Source organism: Astatotilapia calliptera, chromosome 1 (assembly GCF_964374335.1).
Source record: "Astatotilapia calliptera chromosome 1, fAstCal68.1, whole genome shotgun sequence".
Classification (NCBI taxonomy): Eukaryota; Metazoa; Chordata; class Actinopteri; order Cichliformes; family Cichlidae; genus Astatotilapia; species Astatotilapia calliptera.
In genome coordinates this window covers 18,494,001-18,513,725 of record NC_137422.1, presented here as the reverse complement: position 1 = coordinate 18,513,725, position 19,725 = coordinate 18,494,001, and the positions used below count along the sequence as shown (strand labels likewise).

The following is a 19,725-nucleotide window of genomic DNA, read 5'->3' as shown; positions in this document are numbered from 1 at the left end:
TAGTGTACATTAAAAGAAGATCAGATGCTAAATAAGTAGACAAAGGTTTAACTTCCTGTTTACTTCAGGTGCACTGACCAACTGAAAAATATTAAAGAGAAATCAGTATTGGATGGATGGGCTTTGCAGAGGCTGCTATAAGGGTAATGAAGGATAGGGATATCATAATACATGAAATGTGGGATAATATCATTGTAGATACATATACAAACATTTCAATCAACCACAGATTTGCTAAATGTACCATGTTTCCACCCCACAGACTCATCAAGTCTAATATTTAGAAAGGCATTAGGAAACACAGTGTTTAGGTCGAGGCACCCTGTGATTTTTTTTTGTAATATAGGAGGGTCAGTACCTGAGAAGCAGTGTCTAGGCTAATGACATTGGTCTCAACCACGCCATCTACTGATGTTTGCTTTAAAATTAATCTCACTGATGTACTTTTAAGATTTGTGTTACCTGAAGTGTTGGACGTGTGCAAAATTAAGATACGGATTACCTTATCATTGCTTGATATAACCTCCTCCAGGCTCACAGTGTAGACCTAACACACATCTATAAGGAAAACTTTTTAAGCTCTGCTGAAAATTATGTCCCTGTTATTGTGTCAAACCAACTGGACTGGACTGGTTATTTTTTCCCCATTTTAAGTGTTGTGGACTAATGTAGTGAATGTAATCTGCACTTACTCCATAAATGCTGACAGCAAATGCAGCATGGCAATAGTGGCTAAAAGTCATCTGTAAAAGTAAGATGTGTAAGATTAGCCAAGACAAGGACAAGGAGACTTTCATGAGCGCATGTATAATTAAAAAATTAAATGTCAGGCTTGCTCAAAGGTAGAAGGTAAAAGCTGTGAGAAAGAACAATGAAGTCATGGTTGGACTGCAGGTTAGGGTTCGTTGCTGGTCCGCTGGTTTCTTCATTTCATGATCACATTTATTACCACAGACTTCAGCGGCATGACATAAGCAGACTGTACAAAAGCTGACCTTGTTTTACTGGACTTCATTCACAGTGAAAGACAAAGCGTGCTCAAAAGTCAACACATATACTGGAGCCAGAGTAGGTGCACAGCTGGGGAGAAGTCAGGCTTTCTTTTTGTAGCCTTTCAGGGGAAGTTGTCCTTCAAAATGCTTTAGAAAAACATGTAGATGAAGGGTTTTACAAAGCACACCGTCAAATGTGACCAGGGTTTTCTACTTAAGTGTTTATGTATCAGCAGGAGCAGCCAGGACGGCTGCTGAACAAAGCCACGGAGCCTCATTCACAGCTGAAGTGTTGTGATGAGAAGTCAAAAGCGTGCGGTGAGCCGAAGGTGGCTGTCTCACTGGAGTGGAAATACTGTTCTGAAGGCAGAGCTGTTTCCATTAGAGTCAGCTGCTGGTAGCATGGCTTTCTCTTAGTCTTCCTGATTGTCTGCCAGCACTCATGCAAGCTCAGGTCGTGGCTCCACCTCGCCACGCGATGCCGTGCGTGCCCGAATGTAATCGCTGGCCTGAGTCACCCCCTGACACCCAGTGCCACGGCGCCACTTCCGCACTGCCAGGAAGGTGTTTATTCCGTACACGACAGTCACCAGGAAGCCAAAAATCTGCACACAGGTGGAAACGGGAAGCAGAACCATTTACGTGTCAACAAATGTCAAAACTACGTGATTACAGCTCAATAAGCTGATGAGGTTGTCTGATATATCAAAACTTCTACAAGTGCATAAATTAGTGTAATTAAACACATATACAGAACTGTGCAGTGGTAGGAAATTTAGCAGCCTGGTCAGTAAGAAACAAAATCTATGGACATCATCAGTCAGTGATGCTGCAGTAAAGTAAGACACAAAAATAGCATCCATATCTACACACGTTTATGCTTCCTTTGTTATAGATCTAGGCAGGATGCCACTGGATGAAGTTCAAAGAGTCAGTACTCACCACTGCTGCTATTTCAGCTCCAGTGTTGTGATTGATGCAAGCAAGCACGAGAGATGACAAGAAGAAAAACAGGGTGCTGGCACCTGTGTTAACGAGGTCCTACAGGAAGACAAAAACAAAGATCACAGCTCTGAATTAGTGATGTTATATAAGACTGGGATCACCTGTGATTTAAATCAACAACAATGAAATGTTGAACACAGGATGTTTTCAGTACCTGGCAGTTTTGGGCAATACTAAAATAACATATGAAGTAAATGTATATTTTGATAAAGTACATTTTAACATGGTATGTTCCCCATTGTTTGAATTTATTTGAATGCATTCACGTGTGGTCTACGGCTCCACAGGTCCTCTTTGGTTTTCTCTGTTACGAACTTTGAATTCTTGTTGTTTTTTAGCGTTCTGTTGGTTCTCAGGTTTTCATTGCTGTTTATTTTTGAGTACTAGTTCCTTGTTTCAGTTTATAAGTATTTTCATGAGTATTCTGCATTAGTCTAAGGAGCTTGGAAAGAAAAGCGTCGGGACTTCTTTAAGTTTCCTTGAAGACGTTTCACCTCTTATCCGAGAAGCTTCTTCAGTTCTAAGAGCAACTGGTGGAGAGTCCCAGATTTTAAGTCCCCAAGAGGGACAACGGACCCCTTGATGATCCTCTACCTAATCACATGAGCCAAGGTGTGAAAACGGGTGTAGTGCACAATCAGCCAGGGTTTCGGGTGAACCCATTGTGAAGCCTGGCTCCACCCTATCATGTGATTTCCTGAGGTCAGATGGCCCAGGATGTGAGTGGGCGTTAAGGCATCTGGGAAGGGATCTCAAAACTGGATTATAGATGACAGACAGTTGGTGTCATAAACCCCCGCCTCTGTTCAAAGATGGTCGCTCACAGTGGACATAAATGGCTTCTTTCACTCCTCTTTCAAACCATCTGTCTTCTCTGTCCAAAATGTGAACATTAGCATCCTCAAAAGAGTGACCTTTGTCCTTAAGATGCAGATGGACCGCCGAGTCTTGTCCCTTCAAGGTGGCTCTTCTATGTTGTGCCATATGTTTATGAAGTGGCTGTTTGGTCTCTCCACTCTTCACTGAATTTCCCGGAGGAACCCACCCGAGGGATTAATAAAGTTTCATCTAATCTATCTAATCTAATTTAAGTCTGAGCATTTCCCGCTACACTGTACATCATACACTAAGTTGTTAAGTTTGTGTTTAGGAGTTTTATCTTTGAGATGAACCAGGTTTTGTCTGAGTGTGTGGCTGGGCCTAAAGTACACTGGGATGTCATGCTTGGAGAACTCGCCCGAGTTTCAAGCTCCTTAGACTACGATGACCTGGATGACTGAGAACCTTCACAGACATATTTTGCATTAGTTTTTTGTTCTGTTAATCCTTCCCTTGTGGCCCTTTATGTCAAGTCGGTCATCTCTGTGTAGTTACTTCCTGTTTTTTTTGGTAGTCTTTTGTAACCTGTGCTTTTACATTGAGTTCTACTTCCCTTGTCTCATCATCCTGATTTGTTCCTCCTGTGTTTCCCATCTATTTTCCCCTCACTGACAGATGACAGGCTCAGTTCTACAAATTTGACACAGAGAGGCACAAGGGCAAGACTAATAAAAGAATAGACTATACAAAATAAACCTGAAACAGAATAATCATGAAAATAACCAGAAACTAAAAGAAAAGAATTAGGACTCAAGATATTTAGAAACATGGAAAACAAGAATAAACAACAATGAACAACCTGCGAACCAACAGAACGTTAAATAATAACAAGAATTCAAAGTTCGTGACAGAAAACCATTGATCCAAAACTCCCTTGTTTTTCCAAGAGTAGTTGATTCATTTGGAGTTATTCTTTGGTGCTCCTTGTCTTCTTGTTTGTTTTTTAACCTCCTGTTGGGAAGAATTGTACGGTCGTGGTAAAAAGAAAGTACACCCCCTATCAGTTCTAAGGTTTTACATATCAGGAGATATTTCTTTCTTTCCATGTCTTGAATACAACCTGAGCTGAATGACAGCACATGACACACTACATCATCATGTCATTACTTATTTAGCAGAAACCAAGCCATGATTCAGTAGCTTGTAGAACCAGTTTTAGCAGCAATAACTTGAAGTAATCATTTTCTGCATGACTTCATCAGTCTCTCACATCGTTGTGGAAGAATTCTGGCCTGCTCTCCTTTGCTTCATTTCATTGAGGTTTGTGGGCATTTGTTTATGCGACGGCTCTCTTATGGTCCAGCCACAGCATTTGAGTCTTGACTTTTTTTTTGCAATTTCTCTGAGAATGGCACAGTCTGACTTTGGGATGAATTTGCCTGGATGTCCACTTCTGGGAAGACCATCGGCTGTCTTACCTGTTACTACCACTTGTGAATAATCTTTGTCATTGTGAATGATGGACTTTAAATTTGTTGGATTATTTGGCCTTTCCAGATTGCTGGGCAGCTTCTCTGAGATCATTGCTGATCTCTTTCCCCCTGAACGCTCCAGGCCAGCAAGCTGCCAAAACCACTGCTTTTATAGACCCTCTTAATCCCCATGGAAAGGGTGTGCCTAGTTTTGTTTAGTTTTGTTTTAGTTTGTTTACATGCTGCTTCTGCATTTGGCTCAGTTTTTTTGTTTAATAAATAATGACTCAGTGTAATCTTGATAGATAAAACCTTAGAATTAAAATAGTGTGTTCTTTCTTTCACCATAATTGTACCTGCTATTTATTTCTACACAACATCATTAGGATACTTGTTATTTTGGCTATTTCTAGACTTGGTAATAAGAAGGCAGAATTCCTGAACTTCCCTCTTGACATCCTTCCTCTTAGACCAACCTTGGGTTATAATAACAAATAAAAAATATCCACTCCTGGTGTTTTAACATAAAACTTCAATTTAATCTACTTAAAGCACTCACGGCAACAAATATCCTACAGCTGCCTCTTGCTTTTACATTTAAATAACTTTTAAAACAACAAAAATACATTTTAAATCACAGCACAACATGTTTGTTACCCCAAAGCACACCACTGAAATAACAAACTAATGTAATGTGAGCTCAAGATAAAACTGAGCTGTCTGAAAGCTGCTGCCAGTGATGTGCATTAGTTAAACCCCACAAGACTAATTAAAAAAAAACTGGCACAATGTAGCCTCCTATTAGTCTAAGGACTGAGCACATTGTGGCTGATGTTGTATACTGAACAAACAGAGCTTGTTTGCACTCTTCTAACCAGCCAGACTGCATCCTGGTGCTCCATATCCAAAAACCACAGGAGAGCAAAGAAGCCAACAGCACATATTTTTTTAAAAGCCACCTAGCACCTCATTCATTCAATTCAAACAAACACTCAGTCCACACATGTAACTAACTCCATCCCCCACGTTTTTACACATAGGAAGTAATGTGAAAGAGACAGTTGCTTTTCAAGTACCGCTCTCCTGTTCTTGGCACGCCAAACTGTGGGGAGGGGGTTAATATTGAAGGGCTCAGCGTGGCTGGGGCACGGCCCTCGTGATCAGAGGCGTGATTATAATCATTGCAGACATGGTCTCTCATATGACACGCATGGACCATACAATAGCAAAGTCAAAAAGGCTAGCTGGTCGCAGACTTACACATATGTGCATGCACATACCTCAGCAGGGCATAAAAAGTGAGATAATGTGCCACTGATCTCGTGGTTTAATCAGTAACATAAATACAGAACCATATCTCTACATGTTAACTGGGAAAGTCAATGAACACCACAGTTATGATCTTAACCTTCGACCGTAATCTTAAACCCACTTCAAAGGTGCACACTCAGCGTACTGCAAACACTGCTCGCATTACTCATGCACTCCCATCCAGCTTGTCAAACTGGTTAAACGAGACACAGCCAACCAGATATTCCTGTTCCATTGTGCTCTTTCATGTGCACAAACGATTTTGCGCGTTTTCATGATGCCACTTCAATCCCACAGTCAGTTCAGTTGTTTCTCAACCTCTCTGCTTTACCTTCGCCCAAAAGTCACAAATCACACATGTGATTATATTCTTTCCTGAATTTTCCCATATAGGTCCAATAGAAAAATGTGCATGTAAACAACTAGCATGGAATTTCACAGCCTATGAAAAATTTAAAGTCTCCATCTCAAAAGTTGCGCTCTATCTGACCAGCAATAATGGTAATTGCCTGAATGCAAACATTTTACCAGGAAAGGAAAAGAATAAAGTGGGATTCTAAGTGACTGTTGTCTCTACAGTGCTGTTTGGAAATGCTATTTAACAGCTTACTGTAGTGGAACAACTCAGCATCCAGTTGTGGGCTTCCACCCTGAACTACTTACTTCATTCATGTATTAACTGTGATGAGATACTCTCTGTTCTCAGAACAAAACAACCAGAAAATACTGGCAGGGCAATCGAACGGCCGCTCTCCCTCCAACGAGAGAATAACAACACTATTATCTGTCTCTCCCTTTGTGTCTTTAGTTTTGCCTCATTTCTGTCCCAGAATCCCCCTAGCATGACCCACAGCTATTTGGCTGTGAATGAGGAAAACAATGGACCGAATTATCTGCCTTCAAAAACTAAATCCTCGAGTTTAATTTAATCACCTAAAGTTACAGAGTAGCTTTACAAAAAGAGTCCTAGGACTGCATTCATTTCCATTTGGAAGAAGGGGAATAGGGTCAAGGCCTGTGTTTCCCCCTCTGTGCTGCCAAAGTCATCACAGAGGGGGAAGTGGAGGAGATGGGATCATATAGCACGTAATTGTTAGATTAAGAACCCTTCTACTGAGAGTTTGTAGTTGGGAAACAGAAAAGTCAGCAGAAGGTTTAACAGTTGGTTAATACTGTGAAATGCTCACTCGTGGTAAAATTCCCAGGGGACCAATGTGACCGGAGCAGCTTTGACTACGATAGACATAAACAGCGTGTGGCTGAGCCCACACCGTGGAGTGCGTCCAAGGAACGTGGGCTCGTCAGCTAAGCAGTTTGGAGTGAGAGCAAACACTGTTAAATCTGCAAAGTAACACGTTCGGTAAACTTTTGTTTGCAACATTTTGCTAACCAAAAAAGTCCTTCAGATTTGACAAATTCACCTTTATTCTTTTGCATAACAGCATAAAGTCCAGCAACACCAGTGTGCCAAACCACAGGCCATCAAACTCCAACCTCTTTGTGTGAACCCAATGCCAACTCCTGAGCTCAGGCTTAAGCACACAAACACACAGTGTACATGCTAATTAAACATTTCATTATTTAACCATTAATCTCCTAAATGGAAAAATAATAACCAGGCAGAAGTGACAGGAGAAACGCCAGCGGGCTTAAGACGAAAAAGAACAGGCAGTCTTGAAAAGAGCAAACAGAAGGATTTTGGATTATATGGACAGTAATGGTTACAGGTATCTGGTAAAAGTTCCTAAATCAGCACTCTTAAATTAGCCCTGGCCTCTATGGGACTGTAAAACGCTTTCGTTCGGTGTTACTCTGCCAAAAGCAGACGCCAAAGGCACACCCTCTCTTCATGTTTGAGGTGGAATACTGTACTAAGGATACCGTAGAGCAATCTGATAGCTGTGGTTAGATCTGAACATCTGGCTTAGCATCCACATCTTTACTACAGTATGTACTGTAAGCTGGAAGTATGGTCAAAGAAATTTCTTCTACACGTGTCTGTAAAAGACACTTGGCTGCAGATCAGAACTCACCACCAACTGCTTGTCAGGCAAACAGTGAGAGGCAGCCAGTATCTCCTGGAGAATACCCACCAGCTCATTTTCTTACAGCTGACAGTGCACATCCTGGTAGCAACATGGAAACTGTAATGACTTTGTGCTAGATTTTATTCTAGTGCTAAATACAGAACAATATTCAACAAACAGAAGTTCAAGTAAAGCTTGTTTCAATTTCTTACTTTAGAAAGAAACTAAGTTTAAATGCTTTGTTTAAATAATAAGCTTAAATCTCCTTGCATAAATGCTAAAACAGAACAATCATCAAGAAGATAAAAAAAAAAAGTAAATCCGTTGGGCATCTTTCTTTGGCTTTAGACAACAATTCTGATGGCAAAAGAACTAAACGGGACAGGCAAAAAAAAGAAGAAGAAGAAGATAAAAAAAAGGCAAAAAGGAAAATCACTGCCTGGCTAATATTAGCTAACCTGGCTAATATTAGCTAACCTGGCTGATATTAGCTAACCTTCCTGATATCAGCTATTGGTAGAGCCTGACTGATGTAAGGTTTTTTAAACTGATATTGATGGCAGACAGCCACCATGCGTTTGTGTATTTTTATTATTATGCATGTTTATTTTCAGTCAAGCAAAAAAATGTGATTTATCAGCTGATATTTTTTTCTCTTAGGAAACAAAACAGAAACAGATTTCACTAATATTTGCTATGTGTATCTATTTGTGAGTCCTTACTAAGATTACACAAGAATCCTGTTTAAAAACGAATCTTGTTTTAATAGTATGATTTGCTCTGTATAGTTTTTATTATCATTTATTGGTTGAGCAGGCTGAGTAAATCAGCTGATACCCACTATTTACCAATATACTGGAATGTGCATTTCTAAATAACATTTCTAATTAAAAAAGTAGAGATGGGAGAAACACCCTCCAACAATGGTGTGAGTGTTACTGTTGTTGTAGTTTGTCCACCAGAGGGAACTCAGCAAGTCATGTTTGGATTACCAGAAGCACAACAATCGTCTGATCCTAGCATCTAAACCAGTAATCCACGACTTGTCGTTATAATAAAACAGGATCATTTTTAACCCACACTGCCATATCATTGTAGTAAAGACTGCACTTAACAACTTTTAAGAAATGTTTGTGTTCTGTGTCTGAAAGAAAGAAATATCAGCTGCTATATCAGACTTTTAAAAACAAATACCAGTATCGGTGAATCATATATCTGTCAGGTTCTAGTGAAAGTAAACATAATAACAAGAGACACATCAAGCCATGCCAGCCTCGCTGTATTTTACTGCTGCTTAACAGCTAAACTGAGTTAAATGCTAACAAGCCTCTTAAAATGATAACAGCTCCTTAAATAGAGCTAAAAAAAAAAAAAAAACGTACAGGGAGTCTTTACTGCTGCTAATGTAGATAAAATTAATAACTGTACTGGTCACTGGTCTCAAGAAGAGTAAAAACCCAAAGCTTATAAATTTAATGCCATGTAAACCTTTACCTGGACCACTGCATTATTATCATAAGGTGAGCATATCGATAGATTTACACATGCAGCTAAGCATTAAATTATAAGCCAGACTGTCGCTAAATATGACGAGAATAATGCAAAATTACTGCTGTGTAAACCAGTAAGGTTTCAGAGGGCAAATTTAAACCCTACTCTTCTAAAATGTCATGTTGCCTGATTTTAAATTGATTTTTTTCAGGATTAACTTCTATATTTGGGAAGGCCTGAAAATGCACAAGCCTCAGGGGAGTCTTCAGGAGTACGATGACCTCTGATGCTGAGGAGTGTTTTGACTCTGCTATCAGCCACAAGGACATGACAACCGATTGTAGATAGTGAACAGACATAACATCTTTCCATATCTGGAGAGTAAGGGGGTTCATGTGTGAGATTAGAACTTTAAAACCGGATGCCGATGCCGGCTGTAATGCGTGCATGAAGATGAAATTTCATAGTGAATTTATCTAAATGCTGTACTATTCATCTGTATCTCCTGAGGAATTATCTCTCCTCAACGGCAATCCAAGTATCATCATAAACTGCATTAACATTAGTCATCCTGTTCTTTATTTAGAGGTTCAGCAGTACATTAGTGTACATGAGCTATGTTAACACTCTGTAGTGTGGACGTACCGTGAGGCTCCAGTTTACGTGGGGCACCTTGGTGTGGATGTTGAGGCAGAAGATCAGGAGGAGGACTCCTGTCACCACAAGAGCACTGCAGCTGACAAACTCAAAGAAGTAGACCCCTCCACAGGGGGAACACATCATGATAGTTTCTATGCAGATGAAGCCGATGAGTGAAAGGACCTGAAGTGAGAGGGAAGACGACAGGAGAGACAAGAGTTAAAATAAGATACAAATAAGATACACTTTGTTTATTCCACAGGTTGGGAACAGCTTATCTCAATAAAATAAATACAATATCACAAAATCAAATAGCCTGGAAAGATAACGAATGGAAAAACTTAACAGAAAACTGAAAAAGTGCAGTGTTCAAATGAGCTTAATAAGAGACATCTAACAGAGAAATGCAGGTATCGTGGTGTGAGATGGTAAAGATTTTCTGTATATGTCCTTGTGGCAGCAAAGCTGAACCAGATGTTAGAGGAGGTCTTTAGCTGGTGCAGAGGGTGGTCAGGGTCTATCAACATCCGTTCACCACAGCCACAGTCATGCTGATGACCTCTGCATTGTTAACTGGGGAATCCAAATACTGTATTGATTCAAACTGGATCCAAACAAGAACTGTAACGATGGGAGAAAATTCCCCCGACAAGCGATATGGACACAATCCCAAAGCTAGAAGTTCAGTATTCAGGCCATAGACAAACTCCTTTACAGTACTGCACAGGACTACGCCGTCTTTACTTATAACTGGTACACTGATTGCACATTTTATCTTATTATGTGCAGCAAGGAGGTGCTTTGGTTAGCATTGTCACCTTATTGCAAGAAAGCTTCTAATTCAAAGCACAGCTGGGGTTTATGTGTAATTTGCAAGTTCTTTACCAAAATACCAGCATTTATATGTTAAGACTTCACTTTATAATCCATCGTTTCTGCACGCCAAAGACAACTGCTGGTTCTAAATTTGGCTATGGATGACAGGTAGATAAAGTGCTCATATATGATAAAGCACTGCACAAATTTATGTTTAAATGTAGTCTCAAGCACTTTGAGTGCTACTATATCACATTTACCACTCTGAAAAAAATCCTGCAGCCAGGTACAGTCACACTGTCCAGGAAGCATGAGTGTGGTGCTAATAGTGCAGGGATATATTGAGTATATTATGCCAACAACAGGTTAGATAATTCACTGGCTGATTAGTGAATCATCTCTAAAAACTAAAAACTAGGTCAGCATGAGCAGTCTGCATTCATTATCCTAGAATGGAGTTCATTATTCAGTCTCTTTTCTGAATAACTGTGGGATCCGTCAGACCTTTGACAAAATATGTCTGACCTTCATTTCTGAAGCTTGGACAAATCTGACAGTGAGTCTTACCAGCGACGCCAGTTAACAAATGATACGCCAGCACATTAAATACAAAGTATATAAAAACTTAAAATATATACATGCCTAGTCAGTATATTGAATATAAGCATAAAGAATACTGTAAGTTATTTCTGTAAGATTATGGGATTGAAATGTCAAACTTTCCAGTTCATAAAGCGATTGTCCTATGAATAGACCAGAGTCTGTGATCCCATGAGTTCTGCTCCTGGCAGTTTGTGAAGATGCCCGCTTCCAGCCAACAGCCATCAACAAACCACAGTATGGGAAGAATTCTGCTACTTAGGTGTTCTTCTGCCATCTAGACCCCGACAAAACCACACACAGATTGCCAACTGCCTAGGAGCAGTCCAAAACCAAGAGGCATAGCAAAACCATGAAAATGCAACATAATACCGACCTGAAGTAGCTAAGAATCAGTTCTCTAATTTTATGCAAACTGCAAAGGCCAGTTTTGCATGAGCAGACGTGAAGGATGTGATAAGAGACTCCAGTTTTCCTTTCTCTTTCATTTACAAATGTTACCCCTGAAAGTCTACGCAATGTTAGTGAAACGTCACTCAAGGTCATTTAATGCAAAACAACAGCAATCACATATCAGACATATGCAATTTACAGATCGAACACAATCTGTTTGACTAATAATTCACACACAGTCATCTCATCCACACTCAACAAAATGCACTCAAAAAAAAACAAAACTTTGCCAAGGAACAGCTTCCCACTCCTCAGTGTTACTTGGAAGATATCCTTTGAGCTGATAAAACATCAGCTTGCAAGCATCAACCCAGCAGCAAAGCGCAGCGGCATAGCTGAGTATCGTTAGTTGGTGCTGCTTTACTGCCTCTTGGCCTGGACGGTTTTCCATCATTGAAGCAAAAATGAATTTTGATGTATTGAGATATAATAAGAGCCATCGCCTACTGTTTGCATCTGTGTTTTAGCAAACAAGACCTATTCATAAAAGATCTAAGAAGCACAATGGCTTGCAGGATCTGTGCTTCATTTACTGTATGCGGGTTGGTTGTGAATCACAAAGCCCATATTTGAACATGGAAAAATAAATACTAACTTTCGTGCTAAACAGTTTCTGTTAAGATGATTTCGGATTATTGTAATATTCCATGCAGGAATGGCTTTTTGTCCAAGTTGTTAAAACATTAAACAAGGAGCTGCGCTCAAGTAGCAAAGCTTGAAAGGTAAGATCATTTTTTGCTTTTCAAAGAAAGTTACTGAAGAAACTGGGTCAAGTTTGAGGCAGGTATTTTTTTTATTTCACTACTTGTCATTACTAACAAATCTATGCAGTTTAAGCGCAAACAGCATCCCCTTTTCTTTGGCTCTGGCTTATTTTAGCTACTCAACTGTCTCTGTGTCTTCTGTTGCAAAAGAAAAATGATCACTTTAACAGCAGATATTTGTCCTTTAACTACATTTTACATTAAAACAAAACATTTATCAAAATAACATCATGTACAGTAGTTTATACGAGTATTGAGCTAACTCGTATTTATTTTTCTTCCAAGGAGCCAGGCTCTTGGGATTTCCATTTTTGGAGGAATTTTGTTGTTGTTGTTTGTTTGTTTACCTACTCCAGCTGATGAACCAGTGCTGTGTCTGCACATAACAGACCACTTAGCAAAGAACCTATTTTAAATTGTATTTTTAGCCACCTTTGTGATAGCCTGTCAATTTGGTATCTCTCAGCATCTCAGTATGATGTGGAGTGTATCAGTATCCATATTAGTATCTGAACGTTACATCCTTAGGAAACACACAACAGAAAAAATCCAACAGAGACCTGACACGCGACCTGAGAGACGCCCCTGTCCCGGTCTGGGAAAGGATGAGTGTCAAAAAGCCATTCTTAAAGAAGGGACGCAGGCAGGAAAGGCTGAGGAAAGCCAAATCAAACAGGATCTGACCTGAACATCCGGTCTTATAAAGTGGCGAGTGCGAGTGCACGGGTCAGAAAAGGGGTACAACAGTGAGTGTCTGCAGCCATCTGTAAGACACGGTGGAGGCTCTATCGTGGTTTGGGGTTGGATTTTAGATCTTTAAAAAGATCTAAAAGATGTTTAAAAACTTTTAAAAGATCTTTAAAAACTGATGGACGAATGAACGCAGAAAAGCACCATCAGATTTTCATTCACCATGCAATATCATCTTGAAAATGTCTCATTGGGAATGGCCTAATTTTCCAGCTTGACAGTGAACAAACACACTCATCTAATGCAGTAAAAATATATCAGGATACAATAAAGGTGGTCATACCAAATATTGACTTTCAAGCTCATTAGAATTGCACCAACTCTTTTTCTCCTTATATACCTGTACTTCCACGTATGTTTTCACGTGCTTCTAGAAATCACTGCATCTATTTCCCATTTTGCTGGCAAAATATAAAAGAAGGAGGGATTGCTCAAGACTTTTGCAAAGTACTGTAATCTCTGAGTCACAATTGCAGCTTCACAGTGTTGTGCGGGTCACATGAATAGCTTATTAAATCCCACAACATTTAATAAATTTACCCACATTGTGCTTGTGCTGGCACACCCAGTCAGTTCAGGCACATTAATTTAAACAGCCATCCATTTTATTTTAACTGCTTATCCATCGCAGGGTCACAGGGAGTCTACTCCAGTATCCTGCTAATGCAAAGACCATTTAAACTTTAGAACCGTCATCTAACCTGACATGCACGGCGCTTGTAGCACAAAGCTAGAGCTTAGCTAACTTGTGGGACTAATTAAGTAAGGTCCATGGTAAATATGTGCATGTAGGATACTGAGCATTCAAAGAACTTCATTCATTTAGACAGCATTTTATTCTCGACTATCCCACACCAAGTGCAATATGGGGTCAATTCGGATTCAGTATCTTCCCCCATGTGGGCTGGAGGAGCAGAGGGTCAAACTACCGAACACGCGATTAGCGGACAATCTACCCTCCCTTCTGACACAGCCAGTTTCTTGGACTCTCGATTGTAGATAAGTGTTGGTTAATCAGTGAGATGAAGCTGAAATAAAAGAACTATCTCTACCACTACACTCCTACACCTTGTTGGCCACCCATCCACCCATCCATCCATCCATCCATCCTCTTAACTGCTTATCTAATTCAGTGTCACGGGCCGGCCTGGTGGGTGGGTGTTATGTTACAAAGAAGCAAAGAATAAACTTCTAAATGCTCAAACATGTATGTTTCTACACTAGCATAACTAACAAAGAGCAAGTCTAGCAGATTTTATCTCAGAAAACGATCATTTATTCAACCCTGTTTATCCTGTTCAGTGAGCAGAGCTGTTGGATGACTGGCACTGGTAAAGCATAAGGGGAAAACCCTCCACAGTTTTTCAAACTCCAGTCTGATCATTTAAATCTCTGTCTGTGACATTACCTCACAGGAAACCGAAAGGAAGAGAAAATAAGTCGACTGGGCAGACTATCGTTAGGACAACAGTTGAATTGTGTGCAGTTGCCGAAGCCTCATTAGAGTGTGTAGCTGGATAGCAGCCTGTCTTTGACTGAAATACAACTGAAAGGGTCACACCCAAACAGGAATGAAGTGCACTGCACTGGGAGATGATGTAATGTCTCTCAAAGAAAGCATATTACTTCCTCCATGCCCCTGTGTAGCAGGTGTCAGGCAGTCACAGGGGAGGAGGCGGAGAATTGCAAGCACCACACTGGATAATTTTGTAAGTATTGATTATACGTCAACCTTCTCTCTTGTTCAGTCTATTCATCACGCATCGTATGTGCAGGAACAAATGTGTCAGCTTTCTTTCCCTTCTTTCTCCTACATGCAAACAAGTCCTTATCTCAGGGATTTAGCACATTATTAGTTGCCTTAAGGACATCTTGGATGCCGATCCCCTTCTTATACGCCATCTGTTGTGAACAGATAATTAAAGGAGGAGAATGGGAGGCTTTATTGTTGAAACTTTGCAACACTATGTGCAGGACTTCCACACTGTACTACTTCATGCAAAAAAAACACCTTAAAAACGACCCAAAAGATTGAATGTGCTTTAGCAGGAGCTCACAGTCGGGTATGAGATGGAAAATTTACCCTGAATGCTGGTTAAATTTCACCCCAGAGGAAAAGTGTGTTGCTGCACATATGCAACAGCATACATGTCTCCCCTCGTGCCTGCACAACATTCCTGTTGTCTTTATGCCATCCTGCAAGATCCAAATAAGTCGTGTTTCAACCACACGAGAGTAAAGCACATGGCGTCTCTCTCGGTTAAGCGTGTGCTGACATTTGGGAGCATATGGTAACTTCATTACACAAGATTTGGAGAAAGAACACCTCTCCTTAATATTTAACCTCCACTTGTTAGAATATTACTTTAAAAAAAGTGCAGGATACACACCATAACAGAAAAGCTGTTATTTATCATGATGGCATGAGCCTTGCTGGGAAACAGTGTGATTGATAGGTGTACTATAAGGCCCAACAAGGTATAAAATTCCTGTCACTATGTCGACGTGCATGATGTGAATATCAGCTGGACTTTGTTGACCCGGTCACAAAGAGACAAAGACAAACCTGCTGTCAGGATGGGCGCACCTCGATCAGGTTACCTGCCACTGAGAGTTTGTACTGCTCAGTGCAGGGCCAACAGCAGCAGCATCACATGTATCAATTCACCCAAGATATGACAGGTGACTGGCCCCCTTAAAGCTTTGGCAAATGCATATTTGTGAAAAAAAGGACGTATGAAAAAAGGAAGGTTTGAGGGGATTAAACCCAACTACTTTAGTGTCTTTCAGCCATTTATTCAACTGTTTAACACAGAATTCAGTCAAACAAATTTATAAAACAGGATTCCACTTATAAAGCCCTTTAGGTTGATTGGACATAACAGATAAAGGCTGCCGTCAGCAAATCTATTCTTACTTGCCAATAAACAGATGGCAGATAACGAATAAATACCTAGTCGATACAGACGTCCCAACCATAAACTGGAGCATCGAGTGTACTGCTGACAGTAGACTGCTGCCATTTGCTACATGATGCCCTTTTGCAGTGCATCTCCTCCACATTGTTTTGCTTGTTTTTCCAGCTCTGAAAGATCATCACTGCTCCTTGGCTGGCACAGAGTGAAACAATTAGAGGAGAGAGCAGTAAAAATGAAAGCCGATGAAGCCATTAATGCTTGGCAGGATGCCTTTAAAGGCCTCTTCTCTCAAGGCCTCCTCTAAGGCACTGAATATAAACTTGGATGACTTTGACTGGTCCTCTCCTTGTTCACAGAGGAGAAATGTGGCTATCTGAAACTGCAAAAGTACTCCCACGCTTCTGAAGTCTAAAGTACAAACTGAAGATTATTAATAGATATGAGATGACGCTTGTTCTCTTGTACCCACAATGCCTGTAATACAGATTCTACTTCAAATACCTCAACTGATTTTTTTAATGAGTTATTTATGCGCTATTCATGACTTGGCCTATTTTGGGGTATCACAACTAAGTACTTTTTCTGGAATAGAGCAAAATGAGACTTTGAAGTATCACAGATATTTTTGTAAACAAATCTAGAATTATTTTTAGGGCAAAGTCTTTGCACAGATGCTTGTGTTTAGACAAAACTTAAGACATAAGGAGTTTGGCTTAAATTGTTAAATGAGAAAGAAACTGCTATTCAGGTAATCTACAGGCACACCTCCCAAAAAACATACATAGCATTTTTCACTTTGCAGGAGCAGAATCATATATGTATATATATATATATATATATATATATATATATATATATATATATATATATATATACATATATATATATATATATATATACATATACATATATGCAATTACATTAAAACCACAAAACCAAGCACCTGGATGTTTGCACAGGTGGAGAATGTAATTTTATGGTGTCTTATGTCTGGGCAGAGGATGTGGCTCTGTGGCTAAAAGTAAAAAAACCAAAAGAAATTAATTAACCAGCAAAGTCTAAGGCAATACTCAAACATTTCCGGTTTGCTATGAAATGCGTGAAGATTATAAATCTAATACTTTTAAGTTACCGCCTGCTCCAAACTTCTCCCACGCTGATGACAGAAGGATTCCTAGCCTTCCTTCCCACATACAGGTAAACATCACAGGTGTGCAACAGACTGTGAGCTTCTCTCAGACCACTGGGACACTCAGCCACCCACAAGCTAAAAAAAAAAACAACCTTAAAACTTTTTCTGCATAAGTTTTTAAAGTATTGCAGAGAAACTGCCTCCCACATACATTGTTCTCCTCCGTGTTGTTGGGGATACACTCCAACATGTGTATGAGTGTAGCCCCGTAGTGAATTTTTCTTGGCAGAGGAAGAAGAGAAATGGTCCCAGTTTGATAGATGTTTCCTCCTCTGGTGAGTTATCAGATCTTTGGGACCCTTTCATTGTGCTTTGTTGTTGCCTCTTATCCCAGTTCAGACATCTGGTTTGGGTGAACTGATTCAAAAATTCCATCAGAAATGTGTTTTCCACTGACTACAGCGTGAAAAGAAATGGTGATAACACTTTTTATCCTCAACAGCAACTGAATGGGTAACACATACAGGTTTTCCCAGGTGCCTCACCGAGTACAGCCGTATTTGCACACGTGTTTAAGTGGTCTGGAGCAGCAAACAGCCACACAGTGAAAAAATGGAACTACTTGCAAATATGCAAGTGGTAACTAAAAGTTATCAAGACGTTCAAGGAGTGCAAGTGGCAAATGGCAGACATTATTAAACACTATAAATCCCTCTGGAATAGTACCCTATTATGTAGGAGCCATTATCCATTCAAAAACAAGCTTGCCTCTATACATTCACTAGTCATGGGGTGGGCATACTGTTGAAGTGACCTCTAGTAGGGATGCAGTGAAGGTTAAGCCAGGACCGGTGTGGCTAACTTTAGAATGAAACCTCGGGGTTATTATTGCACATAAATAATAAGTAAGGTATTAATGCTTAGCATACAGCGAGTTTAACTATAGCTGCACTTTATCGTGTTTTGCCCCCTGGAAGTTGAGTTTTCCTCCACATGTTAGTTGCTGATCAGTAGAAGTTATGCACCAACGGTGCGTCACAGCTTGGCCACTTACAGGAAGGCTGGACATCTCTGAGTATTACTGCAACGATGTCGCCATGCTTTGACTTACCACTTCAACCACCTTTAAAATCCCCAAGTATGACTTGAGGTACTCCATGTCGCACACTATCCCCCCAAAAACGTTCCGCGAATGGACGGGCTCGGTGGTGGGCTGGTAGGGACTGCTGGCCCCGGAGATCATGGAAGTGTTGGAGGCCTCGCCGTCAAAGCCCTCCGTCTCCTCGGTGGTCCTCATGATTTCTGGAGAAGCTGAACTCTTTTTTTTTTTAAGAGAGAGAGAGACAAATGGAAACCGACGCTGCCAGTCCTCCTGGATCTACCTCACTGCGCGGCTTATGTGACAGAGAGCACACTTTGTTCCACGCAAGCTGGGAGCAGATGGGGAAAACAAACCGGACAGTCCACTTCTCGTAGCCACCCCGAGGTGAAACCGCAACGGTAGTTGCTCTTTAACATCGCGTGCAGGACTGGTATAGGATCAGTGCAGCCACCCCCTCCACCTCCAGGCGGTTCCTCCCGGTTCCAGTGTTGCGCCTTTCTAAAACAGCCGCACTTAGAACTATGTTAGGTGGGTCACTTGTTCGAGTCCTTGTGCCACTCACTTTACCACGGACGACTCCGGTTAGTTCGGCAGATCGGGGGGAAATGCCTGCCGTGCTGTGAGACCGAAAAACATTCACCCATTGTGGCCCAGAAGAAGCGAGAGAGATCCGCGCTGTCTCCTGTTGTAAACTTAATTATGCAGCCTCCACAGCAGCAGCAGCAGCAGCGCGCAGTACGGCTGCGTACGGACGCCGCTGTCCCTCGCTGTGGATGGAAAGCAGGCTTGTCTCCGCCCTCCTGAAAACTGCACATTCTTCAGAGTAGGCTCTGCGCCCGGTTTAAGTGCTCCCAAACAGCCTGCAAAACGAATCCAGTCGGAACCACGCCGACAGTACCGAGCCCTTCTCACACACTCACATTCGTCGGTGTGACCGTGCAGCATTTGAACACCAGCCAGGCCTGGTGACACGATTTCTATTTTCCCAAGGGGATTACAGTGTATGGCTGCTTGTCTTTATATGGAGTTTAAAACCCACTGAATATCACCATCATGATCCACATAGCTTTTTTTTCCTCTTACGTTTTATATGTGAACATGTCTAATACAAAATACAGACATATTTCAAATTACATGTTGCCAATTCTCTGCGTATAAAGCAGGTTGGTTTCACCGAGTTATTAAAGAAGTCAATGCAGGTTAGAAATCGTACCATATATGTAAAGTTAGTCTAACTTCAACAAATGAAAGGATAGGCCTAATTTTTTTTCAGGGGCATAAGCTGTGCTGTAGAGCCCCCCCCCCCCGTACTTTACTGCTCTCTCGTGGCGCTAAGCAGCATTAAAGGTTGCCTAGGTAATTGCAGAAGTCCAAAGATGCTGGAAATAACATTTGGAATAAAACATAAAAAACCCCGACACTATGCATGTGACT

The 19,725-nt window shown here is 40.8% G+C and overlaps 1 protein-coding gene across 1 annotated transcript; it reads right to left on the bottom strand.

Annotated features, from left to right (window-relative positions):
* Nucleotides 1–786: 786 nt before the first annotated feature.
* cmtm4 (CKLF-like MARVEL transmembrane domain containing 4) lies at nucleotides 787–19,057 on the bottom strand. The gene is made up of 4 exons (XM_026166056.2): nucleotides 18,301–19,057; nucleotides 9,763–9,939; nucleotides 1,935–2,033; nucleotides 787–1,597 (listed from the first exon to the last, which is right to left on the bottom strand). The coding sequence occupies exons 1-4, from the start codon at nucleotides 18,484–18,486 to the stop codon at nucleotides 1,433–1,435; spliced, it is 627 nt and encodes a 208-aa protein (XP_026021841.1). The 5' UTR covers nucleotides 18,487–19,057; the 3' UTR covers nucleotides 787–1,432.
* Nucleotides 19,058–19,725: the final 668 nt, after the last annotated feature.

Coding starts and splice junctions, on each gene's coding strand:
- cmtm4 (XM_026166056.2), bottom strand. CDS start 18,486: ATGAGGACCACCGAGGAGACGGAGGGCTTTGACGGCGAGGCCTCCAAC. Junction 9,940..18,300: donor TTTTAAAGGTGGTTGAAGTG/GTAAGTCAAAGC, acceptor CTCTCACTTCAG/GTCCTTTCACTCATCGGCTT. Junction 2,034..9,762: donor ACGTAAACTGGAGCCTCACG/GTACGTCCACAC, acceptor GTCTTCCTGTAG/GACCTCGTTAACACAGGTGC.